The 23,611-nt window shown below is 41.2% G+C and overlaps 1 protein-coding gene across 1 annotated transcript in view; it reads right to left on the reverse strand.

Annotated features, from left to right (window-relative positions):
- The window catches only part of slf1 (SMC5-SMC6 complex localization factor 1), a 37,333-nt gene that overhangs the window by 13,161 nt on the left and 561 nt on the right, over positions 1 to 23,611 (reverse strand). Inside the window, exons 3-17 of the mRNA XM_073466409.1 lie at positions 22,272 to 22,350; positions 21,913 to 22,138; positions 21,654 to 21,807; positions 21,071 to 21,199; positions 20,857 to 20,922; positions 20,194 to 20,340; positions 19,811 to 19,980; positions 19,274 to 19,408; positions 18,679 to 18,832; positions 18,362 to 18,530; positions 17,818 to 17,963; positions 17,198 to 17,292; positions 12,457 to 12,536; positions 5,160 to 5,252; positions 3,753 to 3,935 (exon numbers count right to left, since the gene is read on the reverse strand). Of these exons, the coding sequence (XP_073322510.1) occupies positions 3,753 to 3,935; positions 5,160 to 5,252; positions 12,457 to 12,536; positions 17,198 to 17,292; positions 17,818 to 17,963; positions 18,362 to 18,530; positions 18,679 to 18,832; positions 19,274 to 19,408; positions 19,811 to 19,980; positions 20,194 to 20,340; positions 20,857 to 20,922; positions 21,071 to 21,199; positions 21,654 to 21,807; positions 21,913 to 22,138; positions 22,272 to 22,350 (2,026 nt within the window). The remainder of the gene's footprint in view (positions 1 to 3,752; positions 3,936 to 5,159; positions 5,253 to 12,456; positions 12,537 to 17,197; positions 17,293 to 17,817; positions 17,964 to 18,361; positions 18,531 to 18,678; positions 18,833 to 19,273; positions 19,409 to 19,810; positions 19,981 to 20,193; positions 20,341 to 20,856; positions 20,923 to 21,070; positions 21,200 to 21,653; positions 21,808 to 21,912; positions 22,139 to 22,271; positions 22,351 to 23,611) is intronic.

Consider the following 23,611-nt stretch of genomic DNA (forward strand, 5'->3'; position numbering starts at 1 on the left):
CCACATCATGGATCACGGAGAGACGGTATAGCCTGGAGTCAAGAGGACCACCTCCTCATCAGCTCCCTGCTGTAGCCTTTAGACAACCCGTCATCAAGGTGTGAGGAAATAGCAAACAGTCAGGAGAGAGCGAGTGAGAAAAAGAAGTATAATGTACGAGCCTGCAGGTGTTTCAGATCGGGAGTATTCTCATTCCTGTTGCTCTGCTCTGTCCCTGTGAAGAGACCTGGCCTAGACAGCAGGCCAGACGTCTGCTGCACACACACGCGCGCGCGCACACACACACACACACACACACACACACACACACACACACACACACACACACACACACACACACACACACACACACACACACACACACACACACACACACACACACACACTCTCTTCCTCTTCTAATTTTATAGATACAGATAGCTGCTTCTTCCTCTGACCTCTTTTAATTTGCTCTCCCTCCTGTTCCTGAGGAAGGGAGGGGGAAAAAAAAAGAGGAGCGCTCTCTTGTTTCCTCTCCGGGACTAAACAATCCCAGTCTAATTTATTTTTTGAGGACAGAATATGTACATGTGTTAATGGGAAAGTCGAATCAAATTAACTATAATTAGTCAAACTGAGAAGTGAGCGGAGGCAGAGGTACGTTACATGGGAGACTTGTTCAACGCTGGTGGAATGACACCCCTTACCACCCTCCCCCCCGCCCAAAAAAATACGCACACACATTTCCTCTGCCACCTGCTGCCGCGCACGCAGCGACGCCAACCTCTCCTGAGCGCCGACACCCGTCACGCTTCCTTCAACCCTCCTGAGCTCAGACTGTATGTGGCACGCAAACATGCAGACACACAAGCCAGTTGTGTTGTGACACATTTCACACAAAAACCTGCATGTGAATTTCGCAAGCGGCGGATCCTGACTCCTCTAATCTTGTCAAAAAGACATTAACAGACATCTTATGAGGTGATGCTGTAATCTGTTTGGACAGAAACTGCAGAGCAGGATTGCATGGAGATTATGAAGACAAGCAGTGGGGGCGGAGGGAGAGATGGTAAAGATGATCTAGAAATCATACAGTGAAGAGGCAGACAACTGCGATGGTCTCTGGGGTCCAGTACCAATTCTGTTTGTCTTGGGCACACTGTGTGTGTGTGCAGCTGCAGGTAACAAAAAACCCCAATTCTAATAGTTTTGTCTTTTATAGCTTATCTAGATAAATAATCAGAGTCTTGTCTTATCCTCACCAACTGACCTTTAAGACAAAACCACCAATAAAAGTACATGTGTCGGCGCTTCATATATATATTTTAAAATGTATGGCTTGTACTGCACTTTGTTCTATGGGAAGTTAGAAATTGTAATATTGTCTATTTTTTGTTTCGTATCAAAGAACTTGCTGCACCGATGGCCGACTGTAGTGTCGCCTTACGTCTCCTGTGTATCGCCCAAAAAGCCGCACTTGAACACACCGCAAATACTGCTGCCAGCGGCCAACGAGCTCATACATTCTGCGCCTGCGTGAAAGGAAACACCTCTCGGATGAAATACAAATCAGTGTTATGATTAAGCAGCAATTTTTAACACCACTATCACTAATCCAGATGCTTCTAATGTAGAATATGTTTGATTAAAGTTGCAAATGGCACTGGCAAAGAGGAAGAGGGCGAAACGTAAGGAGAAACCGCATTAATGGGTGAAATCATCCTTTCTTTTTCTGTTTCTCTTTTTGTGCACTGATCCGCTTACCTGAACAGCCAATCAGAGTGATTTCTATCACAGACGAGCCGCCAATTCTACATGCTCAGTCAACCAAAAAGCTGCCATCAAGAGCCTTACAGTGCCGACAGCATGGGACACACCGCACCGACTAGAGCCACGGATGCTCACTGACAGCCCTGACAATGCCCGATGTTGACCTGCTGTGTCAGGGCCTTTAATCTCAATGGGACCTATCCTGGTTAGATAAAGGTTAAGAACAATAAAAAAAAAAGGCAAGAGACAAACTTTTAATCTGTAGTATGGCTCAAGCCTAAAAAACCCTTCATCCTACATGTTCCATAATGTAAATCAATAGCATCTTTGGTCCGATCCTTCATGCTGGGTAAATGCCCATGCAGAGTTAGGCAGTCTGGACATATCACAAATGTTTTGATCATAATCTCAGTCAAATTCTGAATTGCAATCTTTTTTCTTAATTATAAAATACCCTGTAGACTGCAGCCAGACTTCAATTATCCTATATCCTATGGATTTCTCCATTTGCACCATTTAAACACAATAATACATGAAAGATAGTTCATTTTTTATACAAGCTCCTCCTCTGCCATGCCGCTAGCTATAACTCACGTTGCATTACTTACGATACGTCACCCAAGGAAGAGCAATTAATTTGTCCAAGTAGTCAGTGAGATTATGGGAAGTTTGAAAAACAGAAGTATGAGGACATTCAACACCACAATCTCTTCAATTCACCTGATGAGTAGACTGTGGATGCCTTTAGAATTGATCACAATCTAAAATTGTCAAAATGCCCACCGCTATGAAAATGTCTTTCAAACTACATGGGCCAAGTCTGTAAGGTAGGATTTATGCAAGACGACATCAGGGTGATTTTTTCAGACTTTGGAGAAGACATTATACAACAGCTTCCACAGGCTGAACAGTAAATACTTAACTTGATGTGTAAAATCAGTGGAGTGGCCCTTTAAAAGCCTCACCATCAACAGGTCCCCTCCTCCAGCAGGAGGCTAGTTAAGATAAAACTGCCCCTGCTAATAAGGTCGAAAGCAGCATTCAATCTGTCAGTAAGCTCCGCTACATTTGTTGGCTACATTAAATTGAAAGCTTGTCTTGGCTACAGCAGCAGTGACACGCCGCCCACCACTGTAGTAAATCATTAGCTAAATGGCTAATTCTACAGATTAGCTCTCTTGGCAGCCAACTGGCTAGACAAGTTAAAGGTGTTTTATTTTAACATTATATGATTCCATCAGTGTGACGGGGACCATTTGGTTTAATGAATCGTTTCAGGGAAGATGGATTGCATAGAGACATGAAAACAGTTGAGTATATCCCATCCAATTAGGAAATGTACAAACATGTAGCATACAGTTAGAGGAGGAGTTTTTAATTGAACCTGCCTGAGTAATGGTACTGAGACCAATATCAGTGTCACGGTTTCAACTTATAAAAGGAAATACAGACACAACTGACATTAACATAATGAAAGATTGGCAGAGAAAAGTTTAAAGCAATAGCCTAACCTTATATATATGCACCTAGATACACAAAGGTGCACATTTTCATATAAATCCATTTATGTATGTTTACTATACATCTTTGAGACTGACTGAAAAGTCTGTCAGAATGGTGCATTAATGTGCTTCCATCCATCAATCCACTTTACAAATTAGAAGAATGACTCTCCTCACAACTGAGTTCATAAATGTATGCAAAGCTGCAGCCAACTCTAAAGTGTGGATGTTGGCGTTCACCACCTTGAGGGCAAACCACCACAAATATATTCTCAACCTTTGCAAAACACGACCCCTCATGTAAGTACTGATGTGCTGCTTAGCAACCACATTAAAGAGCAATATTACTTGGTAAAATAGTACTTTTTGGCTATAAAGATAACACTGGAGTTAATTAGTTTTAATAGTGTTAGCTACATTTTATAACACCTATATGTTGTGTGATGCTTTACATCAGATTACACATCAGATTACGCTAAAGTATTGGTGAAGTTCACCCACCTGCATGCTCCAGTAGCATTTTGGCGATGTCCATGTGTCCGTTTAGCAAGGCGTCGTGCAGCGGACTGACTCCACCCACCTGGTTATTGAGCACAGGGGCGGGGTGGTGACGAAGCAAAGCCTCCACGCACGCGGTGCTGCCGTGGTTGCACGCTTCGTGCAGAGGCGTCCAGCCTGCATGGTCTACAAGGTCATCAAAACAAGAACACACAAACAAAAACACAATTAAATAGGAAAGGTGAATTATCTGGAGAAAAACAAACTGTTATCTGATATCTTTTCAGGTAAACTGGTTAAATATATATTTAAAAGATGTCTAATATTTAAAGACTTGACGTTCTTCCAAGAATTTACATGGAAAATGGTGGAAAAGTATTTTAAGTATGTAGCAGGTGAATATATGTATTGGACAATGTTTTACTGGAGAGTCCTGATGACAGATTTAATATTTGGAGAGATTTGTGGCATGAGCAGGCTAACCCACCTGGTTGCGGCTAAGTTGTTGGTTAGCTCTGAGTGGCTAGCAAATAAGCTAGCAGGCGCTAACTGGAGGAATTCTGTGCCAAAATTGGGCGAAATTGACAAAAGACAAATTACAAATATTTTTTTTATCATTGTTTTTTCCATTGGCTGAAAACAAAGCACATTAGGCTGCTAAAGACTGATTAGCTATTCTTAAAACCGCTGTTTAAAATGATTGTTTGGGAGTAACAGGAAACAGGTTACCAATCCCTGTCCGTGTCTTAAACAATTATACAAAAATCTGCATTTTATGGAGCATTAAAATACTTCAGTCGATCATTTTTAAAAGCGTTAGTTACGAACTTAAACGGCCATGGTTAAACAAATCCTAAAGAATAAAATGGAATAATGGGGAACTGCTCGGACTCCAACGGAAATGATTTGCCTCAGTTAACACGGGCCTCGTTTTGGAAGACAACTACAAAGTGACAGCGATAATTTGACCATTTAGCACGTAGTTCTGCCTAATCATATTTTGGACATCAGCTCTTACGTAAGCCCCTTACTGAGACGCAAAGGGCAACTGCAAAATCGGAGACACCCTTTGAAACAGCACATTTCAATAAAAGGAGGGCAAGTCATTATATTTGACCTAAAGGGACAAAAGAAAGTCACTCTGAAATATCAAAAGGCATCCAATTCACTTAGCAAAGTCACCATAAAGCTATAAATCTGAGTCTCCAAACCCATCCCGCTCCTCCTAGACACACCCTTTACATTTTAGCTGAAGGTTAACCTCAATGATGACGCACACACACTCCTATTTCTTCTCTACTCTTTTTTTTTCTCCAGTGTTAATCGCTCTTCGGAAACCCCAGAGCAAACAGTGGGAGTGAAGTGAGATGACGGTGAGACTGAGGTTACAGAGAAAGAAGAAAGTCTTACCTTTAACGTTGACGTCCGTGCCAGGAAGCGCCAGGATCTGAAGCACTGTTTCCACTTGGTTCCTCTTGCAAGCTCTGTGGAGGAGGGTCTCTCCTTCGACCAGGACACACAACGGACAAACACACCCAAAAGAGAGAAGAGGCGGAAGAGAGAAATCCAAAAATTAGGGTGTGCCCGATGTCCTGCCCATTGTCCCCCTCCATATGGTGAACACACCAATAAAATACCACAGAAATGTCCCCAAACACCAAAAAAAAAGCGCCTGACCTAAAAAGTACGACCCGCCAATGAGGATGCGATTTAAGAAGAGTGATGAGAAAAAGGGGGGAGATCTTTCAAGGGAAAAAAAAAAATGGAAGGAAAAAAAAAATTAAAGATGGATAGTTGGGCTAATTCGCTTCGCTCTTCTCCTCTTTTATAGACACAGAGATTTTCCACTTACACCCCGAGCCCAACAAAGTTGATATCGGGGCAGTCGGCGAGTGAATGAATGTAGCGGTGAGAAAGCGGTCCTGCTTCCTGTCCGCTCGTCCCTATATTGTTACTTGAGAGGAAGTTATGCTAGACAGCCCACGCACAAAGCCTCGAAAAGGATTCTTCACAGATCCAGGGTTCAAAAGCTCCGCTGGGCATTGCCAGTGTCACCACGTGATATTTAATCAGCAAACTACCAGTGAACAGGCATGGAATAACCCTCTCATGGATTCCATTTACATTTTTGAACACAATTTTTTTCTCCCCTCTTCCCTTTTTTTCCCCCTCATCTTTACCCTGTCCCTCACTCTTTCCTGATACAATATTAAACCAGGAATATATTAGCGGGCCAGAGCCCCCTCTTTTCATGTATGGCTGAACTTCAGAGGGAAGTTAAAGGCCAAGCATGAGTGGCTCTGTGCTTGCCAGTATAATACAGAACTGCAAAGCCCATAATAAATGCTTTACTAGCTCTCCCCAGGACGCCACGCCTGTACAGGGGCTCCACTCCAGTGCGCACAGAGCACAGACTGGGGCAAAAAGTGGTGGAGGAGGAGAGGGGAGGGGAGAAAACAGGGGGACAAGAAAGAAGAAACGGTGGAGAAGAGAGTGAAAGGGTTTCTTGCATTTCAAAGCATATGAGGGCAATATTAAAAATGCTGCCTCCTATTCATTCTGATGAATTCCTTTCTTCCTGGAGGTGTCTTTGAGGATGCAGAGGATGCATTAAATGCCATTCACCACTGGTAAAGAGGTTGAGAGTGGAAGAAAGAGAAAACAGGAAAATGGAAGTTTTTTTTTTTTTTTTATCAAAAAAGAAAATCTTTTATGTTCTCCCTAGAAATGTGATGCAAAACCTAACAAGCAGAACTTAAAGTGGCAAGTTTAAAGTTTTGAAATGCACACTTTTTTTCTATGAGATGATATCAGACCGATAAATTGGCCGCTTGATAATGGCAAATATCTGTCATCAGCCATTTATCGTATTGTTGGAATTCCTAGACGATAACACAAAGCCAAATTGCTTTCATAGACTTAACAAGCACTGCATCACAGTCTAACACCGTAGGTGGGGAAATGCACTTTTACAGTTGTGATCCGCCAATAAACCCAGACAAGAAGAAGAAGACTAGGAAGAAGAAGAAGAAGAAGAAGAAAAAAAGAACAACAACAACAACAAGCGCAGCACACAATACATGTCCCCTAAGGCTTACAAGAGGAGAAAAAAAAGTCCACAAGTTTTAACACAACAAATGTTATAAGAGTTTTGGAATATTAAATCATCCATTTTTGCTCAGCACATCTAAGCCTTCCTTACCCGCAGGTGTGAATAAACACAGGGTTCTAAACTTCTTTAAAATATACAAAAATGATCAGTTATCTTATCGGTATCAGCCAAGAGAAGCAGGCGATTAATGGTTGGCTGAAAGAAATCCATATTTCGCATCCCTACTTTTTCTAGTGCTGATTATGTCCACTTCAGAAGCAATAACACAATACATACTGTACATACAGCATATTATAATATTTCCCTGCACATTACATGTAGAAATGTTGCAGCACAAGCCTCTACAAATGTACAAGATCAACACCGAACAAACACATTACAGCCATAGTGAAAACCATGGATCACTGTTAAGAATTTCACAGATTAAAAATGTATGAACCTACACATTGTTACAAATTACAAATACTTGCTTATCAAATATATCAATAAAATAGTATTAAATACAAAATACTGGCATTAGAAAATGTATTTAATTAAAAGTAATTTGTCATTTAAAAAATACAAGAAGACATTCTACACAAACTACTATCCTTTCATTTTAGCTATTTAGTAGCCTTAACATGATTGGATTTTGTTGGTCCAGTTGTTGAACAGTGACAGACATTGAATAAAACTATTATTTTGTGTTATTTAGTTTATCATTCAAGTAACTTTGTGTTTACTTTAACGTCTGTTCTTTTAACTCCACATGTAGCCTATTCTGATTTCATATCAGACATACAGCAGATGAGAATACATGTCAACAGTTGAAACAATATCTACTGGAAAAACATCCAACATATTTAATATATTATTAATGATTAGCTGATAATTGATTGTTCAGGCAGCTGACTATCAATTAAAGAAATTTATAGTATGTATGCATGCTTATAGTATGCATTCCTTGATGAATCAGTAATGTCTTACTTCAAACCCTGGAAAAATACTTGTCTGACAATTTGAATGCTTAAAAAAAAAAAGAAGAAGAATGAAATCACTAAAATAAAGGATTTTATATTGCAAACAAACAAACAAACTTGCCATGAACCTTTGCAAATGTCAGCAAAGATAACATTCAGACACATTCTACTGGAAAATGAGGGTTACTGTCCGGTGCAATAACCCACTTATATGTTTCACTCTAAAAATCAAATGAATTTACACACAACAGTGCATGGTTGTTTGCGAGCGCAACATCAGAAAGCAGACACTCCGAAACAATTATGACATCAATCAATGAAGCAAACCAATATTTCCAGTCTAAAAATATAACAACACTCAAATAGAGGGTGGAGCCCAGTCCCAACTACAGTCCCAAATGAGTAAGCTGTACTGTGTGGCACATCAGTTTTCTACATGGGCTGCTGTGCTATTACCGGGCTCTAAAACGATGTGATTAAACACCCATTCCCCTACACCCCATGTGTACACATCCTCGCAAATGCCAGGACCAATCCACGCACTGTTAAATCACTTTAATGGCCCCAATTTGGACACAACGCCTCTATTATAGGGGTAATTGCATGCTCAGCATTTACAAGCACGGAAAGGATAAATCCGCCTGTCCTTTTCTATAAATCCCCCGTTTCACACTTTAATAGAAAAGTTAAATGTATGTGTTGCTCTTTATATCCCTCAGTCTGCTTGCTATGCTCCTGTAAAGTGTCACTTGGCCCGCCGATCTCTGGACCAGAAAGCTGCTGGAAGCCTGTAACAATGCTATTTGTGAGGAATGTGTTAGAAAGGTATTCTGTGCCAGTTATTGGATGTATTTAAAACTATTTGAAGACTACTGCTGTCGCTGGCAGCACGTTATTTCCCCCAGATCAAGCTTACTGCAGCTTTCGCCGCGCCTCAAAAGAATTTACTGGCATTAACGTAAGTGACCATTATTGTAACATTCCACTTGTGGAGATTTTAATGTGAGATACGTTCATTTAATCAGTCGAGCCGTTATGTCATCCTACCTACCAGCAGGAAGTTATATGACGCAAACACAATATCTCTTTAATAGTGCTATGCAAATCCTTAATATGAAAGCTTAAATACACTACAAGGAGGTTTAAAATGGTTATGGAACAGTCTCAGTTTAAAATGATGCTATGCTTCTATATGTCCTACATAAGCAAACAAGGTCATTAGCGACAAGATTGGCTTTTTCTGTATAGTTAGTGAAGTGTTCAGTTATTCTTAATGCCTGTCAACAGGTCTGACTCTGACTTGGTCTGATAAAAATTAAAACTATTTTTGACTCGTCATGTGCTGCGCATGAATCGAGGGATCGCGAAGACACATTTTGTTTCACCATCATTATATTATAGTTACTAATCTTACGTAGCCACAAATAGAGACATTACCTCATCGCCATGCATCCCACAATCAGCTGTGTTTAAAAAAGAGAAAATAGTATTAAAAGTACGCTGCATCTTTCTTTTACTTGCTTCAGACAGGAGGTGGTGGTGCCCGTACTGCTTTTGTCCACAGGGGTCACCAGAATCAACAAAAACAAAAGAAAGTTTTTTGTAGCATCTTTAATGTACTTTAAATTAGGGATGTCCCGATCCGATATTGATATCGGAAATCAGTCCGATATCAGCCAAAAAAGTGAATATCGGATTTTATCGGACTGAATCTAAAAACTCCGATATAAACGCTCCGATATAAGCTGTCCATTTACCGCTCCAGCACTTCTATAATAGGTGACTCTGGTTTGATCACACTCCAACACAGTAGGTGGCGGTAATGCCCCTTAATTAACGTTGGTGCCGGCCGCGGAAGAAGAGCGTCTCTGATCCAGCATGCACAGCCCACGTGATCACAACAACGACAACGTGTGTGCCTGCAGCAAGGTGTAGTGATGTCGGCTGTGTGGAGGTATTTTACCGTAAACTCGGACAAAGACGTTGCAGCTAAATGCAACATTTGTCAGGCGCAAGTGTCCCGTGGAGGGACAGAACCGGGAAGGTTCAATACAAGCAACCTCATCGCACATTTGAAAAAACACCACAAAAAAGAACATGAGGATTTTCGCGAGAGCAGCAAGGCGAAGCAACAAGCCTCTGGCTCGCTTCAGCAACCCACGCTGGCCGAAAGCTTTGCAAGACGTGACAAACTACCACGGGACAGCAAAAAGGCAATGGCCATAACAGAGAAGATAGCCCAGTTTATTGTGCTTGATGACCAGCCCCTGTCGGTGGTGAGTAATGTCGGGTTTAAACGCTAGGTTAAAATTTATGTAACCAATTGGTTAATAATAAATGGGTCAGTTTTTCCTATACCTACTGTTGCTGACTATTGTTTTCTGTTATATCACTACAACATCAGTAACAGTAACAGTAACATCACTTTATCAAGCCTTTTCTAACATTCCACACAACAAAATAAGGAATAAATATATGTATGATTCGTGCCTATATCGTATCGTATTGATATCGGTATCGGCCAATACTCAAGGCTACAATATCGGTATCGTATCGGAAGTGAAAAAGTCGTATCGGGACATCCCTACTTTAAATGTAATGTAAAAGCCACAGAAATGTTTTGCTTCTGTCATCTAACTGTTATACATGATATAGTCTTGCATTGCCGGAACTCTCCACTGCACTGTAACTGTAACTAGTAATGGAGCGCAATTGTTCTTTCTGTACACCTTTTTAAAAGTTATGGTTACAGACTCTCTCCACCTACCTATACTCGCATTTTGAGGGTAATTTATCTGCCAAAAAAACACAGCGCAGACTAAACAAAGTTAAAGATTTGATTGCTAGCATTTTTTTTTTTTTTTAAATTTATATAGATAAAATATATAGACAAAAATATCATTATTGTGAATTGGTTTGGCCACATAATCGTGTAGTTCTGATATCATGACAGCCCTAGTGTGAACGTATTTATTTCTGATGGCACATAGAGGTGCAAAAGGAATGTTATGAGTGATCAGGAACAGATTAGAATCAATATTCACTGCAAATCACTGGTTAGAAAAACGCATATGAGAAGTCCTTCAAATACTGACATGATGACAAATGTTGCTGCCTGACAACTTAGTAAACTTCATTTGCTGAGGAAGACCAGCTGGTGCAATCGAAAATTCCAGAGCAGCTACTAATGGACATTGTGGTGAGTTTATTTTAGCCAATATCAAGTGTGTTAAATATATTTTGATTGAAAAAGAGTAACATTTATCATTTACATCATCTATCAAAGCACCGACTTCTTGAATACTTAATTCTTAGGGCTTGATAAAGTTGCTACAAGTTCTATAACTGTGCAATCAACTATGCAGTTACAATGTTTGTTTTACACTTTGATCCAGGGTGACATGAAGCGAAAAGCAAACACACACACACACGCACAGCAGGTCTTGTTTGACAATCTACATACAGTATATTGAGGCTGATTTAGATTGAAATATCTGCTGAGCCTCGAGAAGCAAATACGGAAACTGAATAAGAGAGGTTCATCCCAAATCCCTCAACCCCTCTGAGCTACTTTGACAAAGATACTGAAGTTCCAGGAGGCGAGACAGATGCTCCAAAGCAAAAAAAAGTGCAGCATATAAGAAAGTGAGCTTACATATGTGGGGGAAAAAAGCCTGTAAGAGAAAGAGAGGGAGGGAGGGAGGGAGGGAGAGAATGGGGTGAGATGGGATGGGATGAGAGGGCGAGAGGGGAGGATGCTGTGCCGATGGTTCATCAAAAATTAATGCCGACCGCATCGGTATAGAGATCACGTAGTGGAAAAACAACACATGCCAACAGCCTTGAGTCTCTTGCCTCTCCCACTCCACCACTCCTTTACCCTCCACCCCTCCTTCATACCGGCACAGGGCCTTTCTGATCAGGTGGAGGGGGGAGATATGAGCTCTGACACCTTCGAGAGTTCACATAGAGTGCCATGCCTCTAATTGCAGGAAGTTCCACCAGTGCAGCCGCTGTATATCTGCAGCGCTCCCCTAATTGCTGCATTTAATATCTCTAAAATGGAGATCTGAGGCACACTCTGCCGCGTACTAATATGTGGTATTGTTTTGCTTGAGAAAGCCATTATTCCTGTGTGCCACTTACTTATGTATTACTTTTTTAAAAAGGTGAATAAGACATGAGGAAAAAGAAAACAAAGAGCGGAGTGTTGCGTTTCAAAGCAAATAGAACAAGGGGAGGAGGAGGCGTAATACAGAGGTGGTAATGTGGCCCAAACTCGGCCCCAAACATACACGACAGGCTGAATAATGCAGCCAAGTCGCTCTTACAGCTGACTAGATGGAAGCATGGTCCGATGCAAATCAATCACTCTTTCCATACATTATGTGCTCTTCATTAAACTGAAAGTGATGACAGAGCTATCATGTTCCTCTTTACTGATGACCTAGTGCAGTGCATCAGTCCATTAAAAGTCCGCTCCTTGCAAATGTGCAGCTATACTTCCAAGCAGCTGTGTGTGTGTGTGTGTGTGTGTGTGTGTGTGTGTGTGTGTGTGTGTGTGTGTGTGTGTGTGTGTGTGTGTGTGTGTGTGTGTGTGTGTGTGTGTGTGTGTGTGTGTGTGTGTGTGCTGTACCTGCTGCGTTGACTCTGTTCAAGCCTCTGGGGATGTTCTCTTTCTCCGGGCTTGTTCCATTCACCAAAGAGCTCTGAGCACTGTAAGGAGACAAAGGACATGGTCAAAGGGGTTATGAGAAAATCTATGTGTGTGTGTGCGAAACCTAATTCAATAAGAGAGCCCATGATTCACATTTACAAGTCCAAAGTTTCAATGAGTGACCATAGCAGCATGACAGCGAGGAGACCTGGTGGTATAGAAAGTGGAACGGGCATCTCTGTGCTGTGAAAAGTGCCATTAGCAAATGAATCCCTCGTGGCGCTATATCATTTCATATGAAATCTGACAATATCTGTCAAACCCCTACTGTGTTGGCCACACACACACTTCACACACCCAATCCTCCATTCCCGTCTCCAAAGCACTTTTCCTCCCACTTAACGCCTCAAACGCACAGACGGAGAATTCGATGTGAGCAAGCACATTAGGAGGAATAACTAGTAAAAGAAAGTGAAGCCTCTTCAAAGTAGTGGCGTGCTAATAGCTGTGGGCTGTCACTAGTCCTGTGAGTGGGTATGGGAGATCTGCCTGCATGAAGCCTGACAGGTGTCTGGAGTGTATACGTCTGTGCACGTGCGTGTGCGCCGCATTGAAGCGGAGTGCCATCCGTATTACAGGGAAGAGGCTTGTTCCCTGGTAATTGGCTTGTTCAGAAGCCAGGAAGAAGCTCCCAGCAGTGAGGAGGAAACACACGTCCTGTCACGTTGCTTGTTATTAGCAGGGACAAGGCTGAGAAGAGATGAGACGAGCTCTGTGTGTATGTGTATGTGTGTGTGTGCATAAGAGAGTCCATAAGAGTGTCTGGGACAAGGGCGGACCACTTCTCATCTCGAACCACTTCACCCAAGTGTCCCCTGTCCATATAGGTTGGCAGCAGTGGAGGTTGACAGTACTTGGCTTGTATACGCCCTGGTCTCTCCTTCCCCCCTGGTCTTCTTTAGGAGGCCAGCATGCTGTCAGTGGCCCAGATATCAATTCTGGGCCTGGGGCAACATGTGCCCTTGGAGGCCGACTCTCAAGAAACTTGTTTGCAATAATGCAATAAAGTGATGGGGAAGTGCATGTCGAATGCCACAACGAGAAAAAGCTATGCATTACATTATCTACTTCATTTAATTCTACCAAAAATGAAAACTCATCCACTTTAAACCGTCTCCACTATAGGGTTGCAACAAATGATTTTCATTATCGATAATCTGCCGGATATTTTTCATAATGAATCGTTTGGTCTATAAGATTTCCCAGAGCCCAAAGTGAAGGATTTAAACTGCTTTTGTTGTCCAACCATCATTCCAAAACCCAAAGATTCTTCTGTTTCTGATCATAAATGACAAAGAAAAGCAGCAAGTCCTTCAATTTAAGAACCTGGAACAAGTAAATGTTAATCTAAATGATTAATGATTATAAAAAAAGTTGGCATACAAATTTTCTTTCAATCAAAATAATCGATTGTTAAAAAAAATCCTGTTACACTATATACAGGTCTGTTCAGGAGAGACAGAGCCAAAGTAATGACATAGTCAAATGGCTTGAAAAGATAAGCAATGCACAGAGCTTGATTAAACCAGCAGGAGGAAACCTTCATTTAATTACAGCTTCCCTTCTGCTAACAGCGCGCACTGCCATGCAGCCAGCCGGCAAGTCAAACGGCCATCTAAACAGTCGGTCAATCAGCCGGCCTGTCAGCCTGGTATGGCTTGGACGTGTGCCCTGATGCCAGCCTGTCTGTTGGTGCAGAAGAAGCACACTCGCCATCTCTCACATATACAGCACCTTCAAGTCACAGTAAAACAACCTAATGCGTTCTAACAGCCAGAAATGAAAGATAAAAAGGGTCACGTGGCTCCTTTTAGCCTTTATGACCTGCTCCGGCTCTTCTGATAAATACGATACCAAACATCTTGCCAGGAATTTATCTCAGTCTTGTATTCTACTGACAGTTTGAAAAGAAAGCAAAAACAGAACTGAAACATCTACATGAAAAACACAGTGAAGCCATCATCAGATGTGTGCTATTTAAAGCAGAGTACAAGCACAACAAATATAGCTGATTTCTTACATAAAAATATTTAAATTTTACAGTCAAAGCAGTATCCAAAAACAGAGAATTGTCTTGAAAATGCTTGGAGATTGAGGACCGTGTCAGACGAAACACTTCAACATAAAATGCGTTAATTGATTAAGAGTGTCGACATCGCTCAGAATACGTATAACATCACGGATCCGACCATGAAACACGAGGAAACACGATTTTCTTTTGGTTTCTGTCCTCGATTTATCACATGCTTTGTCATCTTGATGTCATTCTTTCTTTCAGGGTCAAATGATTTTACATGCCCTTTGGCATTTCTTTATCTCATCCGCACAGATTGCATTCCTTGTTTTGTTTTTTTCCTGTTCTTCGCGTGTCTATGTCAGAATAAACTAAACCCTTTAAACTGTGGGGAGAGCAGAAAGTAGAAAGAGACCAGTGATGGGTAGAGGGGATCTGGTCAGGGCATGAACCAGTAGCCTTCACATGAACCTGCTCCCTGGTGGCTCCTGCTTTCTCCAGGCCAACTACCTGCTGGTGGAGTAGCAGATGTCTGATACGGAGTATGGAGAGTGTGTGTGTGATTGAATTCAAAGAGGGATTTAGTATGCGAGGGCAGATCAAGAGAGGTGGAGAAGGTGGGGGTGAAGGCTGAGAGCTGGTGGTCGTGAGGGAAGACACAAAAGCCTGATGGGATATCCTAGTCTGTCTATCTGTCGGCTTCCTGTCCAAATCAGACTCAGCGCTCTGTGTGTGTGTGTGTGAGGAGGGGTCTAACCTCCCTTTGCACCCCTCCTGTCAGCCAGCACACACTGATAGGATCAGACCTGGGCATGACCCATCACATGCCAACTCCTCACGCTCCGTCTGACCTCCATTTGCCTCTCTCCAGCTTTCCCTCAGTCCCTCCATTCATGCATCTCTGCTCCTCACCCCCACCCACCAACACACCCACCCACCCACACTCATCCTCTCTCCAGGTGTTCCTTTGTTCTTCACATTTCTCATCGGGCCTGTACACTTTCACCCGTTTTGCCTCATGCTGCCTTTATCTTTAAATCTATGGGTGGCGAACTGACAATGGCGGCGGAGTAGACAGCCGGTTGAATAGTTCTGACGGATACAGCTAATTTGAGAAGATAACAGACCGTGGAAGATTTTATTACACAGCTTCTGTGAAATCTGACCAGTAGCATGTATGCTGCCACACACCCTAGAATCCAACTTTTTGGAAAGCAACAAGCCACGATGAAAGGAAAAGCAGTGACCATAGACAGTATAAAAGAAGTGGACACTTGATCTAAAAAGGGAAGCCAATGTGCCTTACACATGCATTCTTTCTAATGACCAGCAGTCGGCGACTCCACTGGTTTCAAAAAGAAGTCTGATTGTATGTAAGCTTATGAGAAAATAAGCCTACTTCTCACTTTATTTATGACCTCAGTACACTGTTTCCTAATGAGTTTATGGTCTCAATCGATAGTTTCGAGTCTTCTTCAAAACAGCACGATACTCAGTTTGTAAATTATGGTACCATTTAAAGTAGAACAGAAGATAAAGCATAGAATGCTTTAGGGCATGGCTACTTTGTGATTGACAAGTTGCTACCATGGTGACCTTGTGGCGATCGCCCAAAATTACATTGCTTATAAAGATCCAGCTGTGAGCGACCGAGCGACACACAAACACAAGAGGATCTGCCTGCACTAGTGATTTGAAATTTTGAAACTCACAGCTGGATGTAAATACCGATGTGTATCTATTGCGAGTCTCGTTGATCTTGTCCCGCGCGGCTTCCGTAGTGCAAACGCTGTGAGGGAGACTCGCGTGCACTAGGGACGCAACGGTAGAGTTTTCCCACAGTTCAGTATGCATCACAGTTTTTGGGCCACGGTAACGGTGCGGTTTCAATATCTTAATATAAAACTACTCACACTAGCAAAGGCAATATTGCATGTAAAAATAATCAAAAGCAGATATAGTCAAACCACAAACCTTATTATAAAAATGTAACACTTATCTTAATTGCCTTCTATAATAAACATATGCAGTATCCAATCAAGTTAAACAGCAAACATTATTGTAGTATTGTATTGTACTGTGTTGTATTGTATTGTTTGCCTTTGTGTATTGAACCTAAAAGGGCATACTGAACGGTTCGATAAAATATTGAATATTGTTGCATCCCTAGCGTGCACGCGGGAGCGTGCCTCCAGGCAAATATAGTATAGTGACTGTTTAGGCTATAAAAATGTACTAAATGACATCGTTTCGAGTAAACTCTGGATGTCGCCACTTCAGGACACTTGGATTGCAGCGGACGAGCAGTATGGAGGAATATTACAAAGTTTTTGTGTAGTTTTATGGACCTTTTCGTCTCGGACGCCATTTACGCTCGTTATATGGATTATTGCTGCCTGAGGGTACCCCGCGGGTCTCCAGCTGCACTTTGAGGAATAAGAAACTACACCGGACTTCTCATCAGCATGAGGGTGAGTTGATAATGACTGAATTTCGTTCTAGAGTGAACTATTTCTTTAACATAATGGTAGCTATTCAGTCAAAGCCTAATAAGGAGGTAACATCAGAGTCACTTTTGCTTCGGGCTCTTGTGAATATGTACCTGAGAGACCAACAGTCGTATCGACAAACAGTGGTGTAACTGACCTGCAGGCAGTCCCCTGGCTGGTGCATCCAGTTTTGAGGTGGGCCCTGATGGGACCCTGAGCCAAACTTCCTAGAGCAGGCAGGTACGACAGCACCTGTCAGAAGTCACACACAGACACACACAAGGTTATACGGTGCCTTTACGCACAAAGCTTGAGTGTCTTTTGGGGACTAAGGAGGCACAAAAACTCCAAGTGTGTGTGAGACAGCCAGATGTTCAACTGCTATGTGATATAATGGGTCGACCACATCAGGCACCTTTGTCTCTGTGGCAGAGAACTGTGATATAATCCGAACCAATTTTCACATTGCCAAGTTACCTTATGCTTAACATCTGGTGTGTGTGTTTGTGATGTTTTATCAGCATTTTCAGATCTTGCAATCTCTTATTTTGCCAAACTCACATTCAAAGTCAGAGGATTATTTCAGCTAAAACTAAACTAAACTAAACTAAACTAAACTAAGCAGCACATGGCTGTTTGGTTTCATACAAGTCAGAGGTGCATGACTCAAATTACAACAAAGACTTTCATGAATACAAGACTGATGAAAGCAATGAGGTTTCCTGTGGGTAAGTAATGGGGGATTGAGTGAAGAACAATAAATAAATACACACTCACCATTTTCTTGAGCGAGAGGGGTTCATCCACAACTGTGTATCCATTTCTGCAGCAAAGATTCCTGAATATGGCATCAGCCATCAACAGCTTCATTCTGGTAGAGCGAATTCTGACAACCAGCTCTGCCAAAACCACCGGAGACAAATCTACAGGATAAAACAGAGGGAAAATATTGTAGATACCAAACTGAAATGATAAAATGATTGACTGATTGAAAGCAAGGTATCTTGGTCAGAAGACAAAGAGTAAGTATACAATTCTGAAAATTATAATGCTACTTATCTAAATGCTTGATGATATATAAATGATTGCATTAATAGTAAATAATGTTTTTCATTGCACATTCCATTTTCTGGTGCAGAATTTCTAGTACAAGCCGGAAACATTTGGACTTCTATAGCATTAGTCTTTTTGTGTGTGGAAAACACATGCACACACACACACACAGTCAAAATGAAACTCAAAAATAGGCACAGCTATGAACCTAAGGCCAACATTCACACATAACAAAAACTGCGATATTCATGCTTTTTTAAATCCTTACCCTGGCTGATAACAGCAAAGTGCTCTGCAAGGTCTTTTAGGCCCTTTTCCACCAGGTTCTGGTTCAGCTTGAAGTGCTGCTGGCACCAGAACTCCACCAACACGGACAGGAGGTCCAGCAGGGTGTCCGCCAAATGCAGCTTCTGCTTCTCACCCCCCTCGGCGTAGTCCTTCAGTGACAAACAACATCACAGTATGGACTTAGCAAGCTCTGAGAGAAGGTGTAACAAATTTTTTTTTTCTGCTCAGATTACAAATGTGACCCAACTTGCTGTTTTGTTGGGTGATGTAACACACCATAAGTCCCACAGTATTTACCTCAATGGCAGCCTGTACCAAGAGCTGGGTTAGTTGTTTCACAGCTCGGGACAACAGCGTTGAGCGCTCCCACACAGTCCAGAAGGTTCCGTACAGCAAAGATCCTGAAGCTGAACCGTGACAGACTCCTGTTCCCTCAGGCAGCAGAAAATCCCTGAGCCAGAGAGAGGCAGAGGAAGACAGGGGTTACTAAAGGAAGAATAGACCATCTAATGTTGCAAATTCAATCATTTATTGTTAGAAAGGAATGGCATGAATTTAACAAATTAAAATGAAATCAGATTTGAAGTCAATATTATGTACAGATGAGTAAATATGTTACTTGAGGCTTTTCAAATGCACAAAAATGCACAAAAATGCACATGTTGTGAATTCAAATGAATGTGTGCCAACACCTGCAGCACACACCAGCTAAAATAAAGCAATCTGTTAAGAATTTCTGGAACAGATTAACTCATATCTATTGGGAAAATCCCTCCAAACGTCTGTCAGTGCAAGAACAATCACAGTCTTTGTTGAAGAACAGAACGTTTAAAACAAACAAAAAGAGTCTGCCCCATCTCCTACACTGTATATACAGTATTTAGGTTGTTACCAGGTGGTGAGAGAGTGGAGTTCCCCCTGGAAGAGCTTGAGGATAAATGCCAGGAGGTCAGTATGAAATTGTACCAGCGTTGGCAGAGCAGGTCCAGGGAGCGGGTGACAAGTGACCTCACTGGACAGGCAGTAACTGAAGGAATACATGCACAGAGAGAAAGAGTAAATATAAGAGCATATTATTTTCCATTTTTGCTAACTAATTACATAATGTGGTTACTTTTATTGTAAAATAAAAATAGGTTTTAAGTGTTTGTTTCCTTATATATATATATATATATATATATATATATCTATATATATATATATATCTATATATATATATATCTATATATATATATATATATATATATATATCTATCTATATATATATCTATCTATATATATATATATATATATATCTATATATCTATCTATCTATCTATATATATATATATATATATATACATATATATATCACACATGTATATATAGATATATATATAGATATATGAGGTATATATTATAGATATATAGATATGTATATTATCTATACCTGATGGATGTCTCTAGAAAAGGCCACAGGCCCGCCTTACACCGAGGACACTGCAGCACTTGGGTATAATATCTTTTCAGTGTGCTGGGAGCCAGCCAGGGAGGGTTGGTAATGAGCAGGTTGTACATGACGTGTTGCAAATTTCTCAGGAAGACGGACGTGGCATTTCCCTGTGAGATAATGATAAGAAAGAAAATAGGAAGAAAATAAGATAGTGAATAGTGAAGTTTGAATGGTTTGGATTAGAAATTTGGCTGTGCATTAAAGATTGACAATCCACCATTTCGGAAAAAGGTAATGAAACATGTTACAGTTTCATGCAGACCCTGAGGCTAATGCAGCAGCAGGTGGGTGCTTTTACAATCCGGTAATTCTGGTCCTACCTGCTGTGCGTATTCTAGGAGTGAGACCAGGTACGGCACTGGTGGAAGCAGGCCAGGGAACAGAGCACTTCTGATTGAGTCCAAGGCTTCAATGAAGAGCCCGCACTCTATCATACTACCAACATTGCTGAAGTCTGTTTCTGTTGCCTGGAGGAATAAAAGAACAATGATGAAATGAAAGAGGTATACGAAAAAAGGAGAAGAAAACACTGCACTCAAAGAGACGGACGGGCGAAAGAGGAGAAAAAAGCAAGGGCAGAAGGGTAATGGAAATAGGAAGTGAATGGGCATCACAGGTTCCTGGGGGTCATTTCTGACTGTCTGTTATTGCCAAATAGCATCTGGATTCAGAGAGTAGAGAATGGAAATACATGAGCACTTATAATAGCAATCTGATGGAGAATCACTTGGGTAAGGTATGGACAGGACAGTGGAGAGTATTGTTAATAGGCCTGCCAATCACAACTCTCAGATCAGCTGACAGTGGTGGTTAAATTGGTGACCTGAGTATGAAGCGCCCTTGCTCTAGATGTCACTTTCCATTGAAATGTATGACATAAAGGAAATTGAATGACCTGATCTTCTTGATGAAACACATAGTTATTTTAGAGATAAAAAGAACTTATCAAGGGTGTGTGTTGGTGTGTGTGTATGCATATCTACCTGGGACTGCGGACGGTGCGGGTCATGGTAACCCAGAAATTCAAGGAAGCGCAGTCTCGGTCGGCCCTACAGCAAAAGACCCCATTAACAATGTCAAATACATACAACACAGCCAAAATAGGTCATTCAAGCGCACAGAATGCAGACCGTCTAAAAGAAACTACGCTTCAGTGCTTCTCTGCAACAAACCACAAACACACACACACACACACACCTCTTGTTTGATGACATATTCCCTGAGCTCTGCCTCCAGCTTAGAGAAGTCAACATCAATAAAACTGGCCTTCTTCGTCTCAGCTGGATGATCATCAGTCATGTTGAACTTCATATCTGCACAATTGCTCTGCCAAGAAAAAAATTATTTAGACCTTTAAACATTTTTTCAGGCTGATATTCCTCCATCTGAAAAAGCTTTAATATACATTGTTAAAGCAATAGTAAGTAACCAATCAGATGCAAAATAAAAGCCTTGGAAGACTTCAGGACTGACTGCACATTTTAAGAGGACCAGGTTTAATAATAAAAAATTAGATGAGAAGAACATGATGAAGCCTGATACTCAGTGGTGGAATGTAACCAAGTGCATTTACTCAAGTGTTGTACCTTAGTACAAATTCAAGGTAAGGAGATTTTTTTTTCACAAACTATAGGATTAAATGTTCCTTTATGGGTCAATTGTTTGACAAATAAACTGCTAAATTTCAGGCATTTTACTTAACTAAAGGATGTGACTACTTCCTCCACCTTTGCTGATAATTAATCAGTGAATATCATTTAAATAAATTAGTCTGACTTACCCCAAAGAGGTGCTGGACAATGTGGCTTACAGGATAGCAAGGAGCATTGTGGGATTTTGAGTCATCTGTGATGGGTTTAGCCATGACATGCGTGACAGAGGCATGAGAGGGAGGAGGGCAGCGGTATACTTTGGCCCTGCCTGCTTTTAGGAGCCTGGGAAAGATTAAGGTGTGATTCTTTTAGAATCATGTGAAATTTTATACGCACAGGGATGGATTGTTGTGAGTAATGATAAAGGATTTTTGTGTGACTCCTCACCGTTTGAACATGGCCCTGCGGGTGGGCTCTTGGACCATGAGGAGAACCCTCCAGCCCTGGAAGGCCCCTTTTATCCTCCCACTGATCACCTTCTCCCTCCACTGCCTGACAGGGTAAAAGGCAGATGTGGCACATGTGGAAATGGAAATTTCATAGGGTCCTTCTGCAAGCCAGGAACCATTCTCGACACTGTCCAACACATAGTCTGGAGTCACAACCCACTTTCCTGGTCAAATGAAAGAGAGAACAATGGTGTTGTGTCAGTCTTGGGACTGTGAAGTGAAGTGTTGGAAGGGAGATTAGATATGAATTATTTTCTGAAATTCACCATCATCAGTATATTAATAATGGTGACTGACCTGCAGCACAGGCTGCCAAAAACTTCTCGCTGGACAAAACCTGAGGGATTATGAGATGGGTGCTGCTGTGCTGATAGACCTGGATGATAGATGATAACAGCATCAGTGTATGTACATGTAACAAATAATAACAGACGGCATAAAACAAGACCATGGTTATCATGTATTATAAACAAATTATTAAAATGGTTCAAATCAAAATCAAATCATTCAACTAATGCTCATGGAAAATAATTGTGTTCCTCCGTTATTTGTAATGAGAGGAAAAACTCTTCAGACTGTGCAAAATAAACACTTAGATGTTATTACAGTTTGCTTGAAATCATTAATTTGAATAACAGAATTTTATATAAAATAACACAATAAATCCTGTGAGATTAAAACTGCAATTCATGACTTTATCTACTAGGGATTGTAACATTTATCGCGGATTGGGATAAAAAGAAACACGTAGGATAAGTTGATCATGGTGAATTTCCATTATCAGGATACTTGTGAATAACCTCACATGAGTGACTTAAAAAACTGTCAAGCTCGCTGACAAACAGTCCAACCAATTTCCTGATTTATTCTGAATTGCAACACAGGGACGCTGACATCTTTAAAGTCATTCCAATATCAAAAAAGTTTGTCACCAATCGCACTCTCGTCTTTTGTGGCCACCATCCAGGTCTTTTCTGCTACCAGTTTGTTTGTGTCCTCTCTGTGATGCAATATAAATATTTCTTTCTCAACAATTACTATTATTATCTGGATAATGTTGTGAATCAAGTTTATTTTGCCCAGGGTAATGGTGACGTGGAATTTCAATATTGTCCCATGCCTCAACACTCCCTGCAAGACTCTGTTTTGTAGGGAGGAATGCACACACTGTTTTGTGCTGTTTTGGAGGGAGGAATGTCCTTCAACTGGTATGGTAGACTATCTTTCCAAATGTTTACTATGTAATCATACATTAGAAAAAAATGATACCAGTAGTTCATCAGGGAGTACTTCAACTACAGTATCAAGCACATAGTCTCTCACAGTGTGAACACCTCTATCTGACAGGAGCTAACAGAAACAGGAACTGCTGACAGCCAGAGGCAATGTTTTCTGTGTGTTTTTCAAGAAACACAAACAAGAAGGACCACAATATTTTCATAGCCCCATTGTCTTATTTACTTCCTTATGTAAACTTGGCAATACAATGCAATGCTTTCACAGGAAGCAGCTGCCATTGACAGGTCACAGGAAGTTTATTTGACGTGTCATTGACTGAACAATCGTTAGATGCAGACCTATCTATCATAATGGTTAATAGCCTTGGTTGAGGTGCATCTTGAGGGATCTCTACTCAC

The sequence above is a fragment of the Pagrus major genome, chromosome 5 (assembly GCF_040436345.1).
Source record: "Pagrus major chromosome 5, Pma_NU_1.0".
Classification (NCBI taxonomy): domain Eukaryota; kingdom Metazoa; phylum Chordata; class Actinopteri; order Spariformes; family Sparidae; genus Pagrus; species Pagrus major.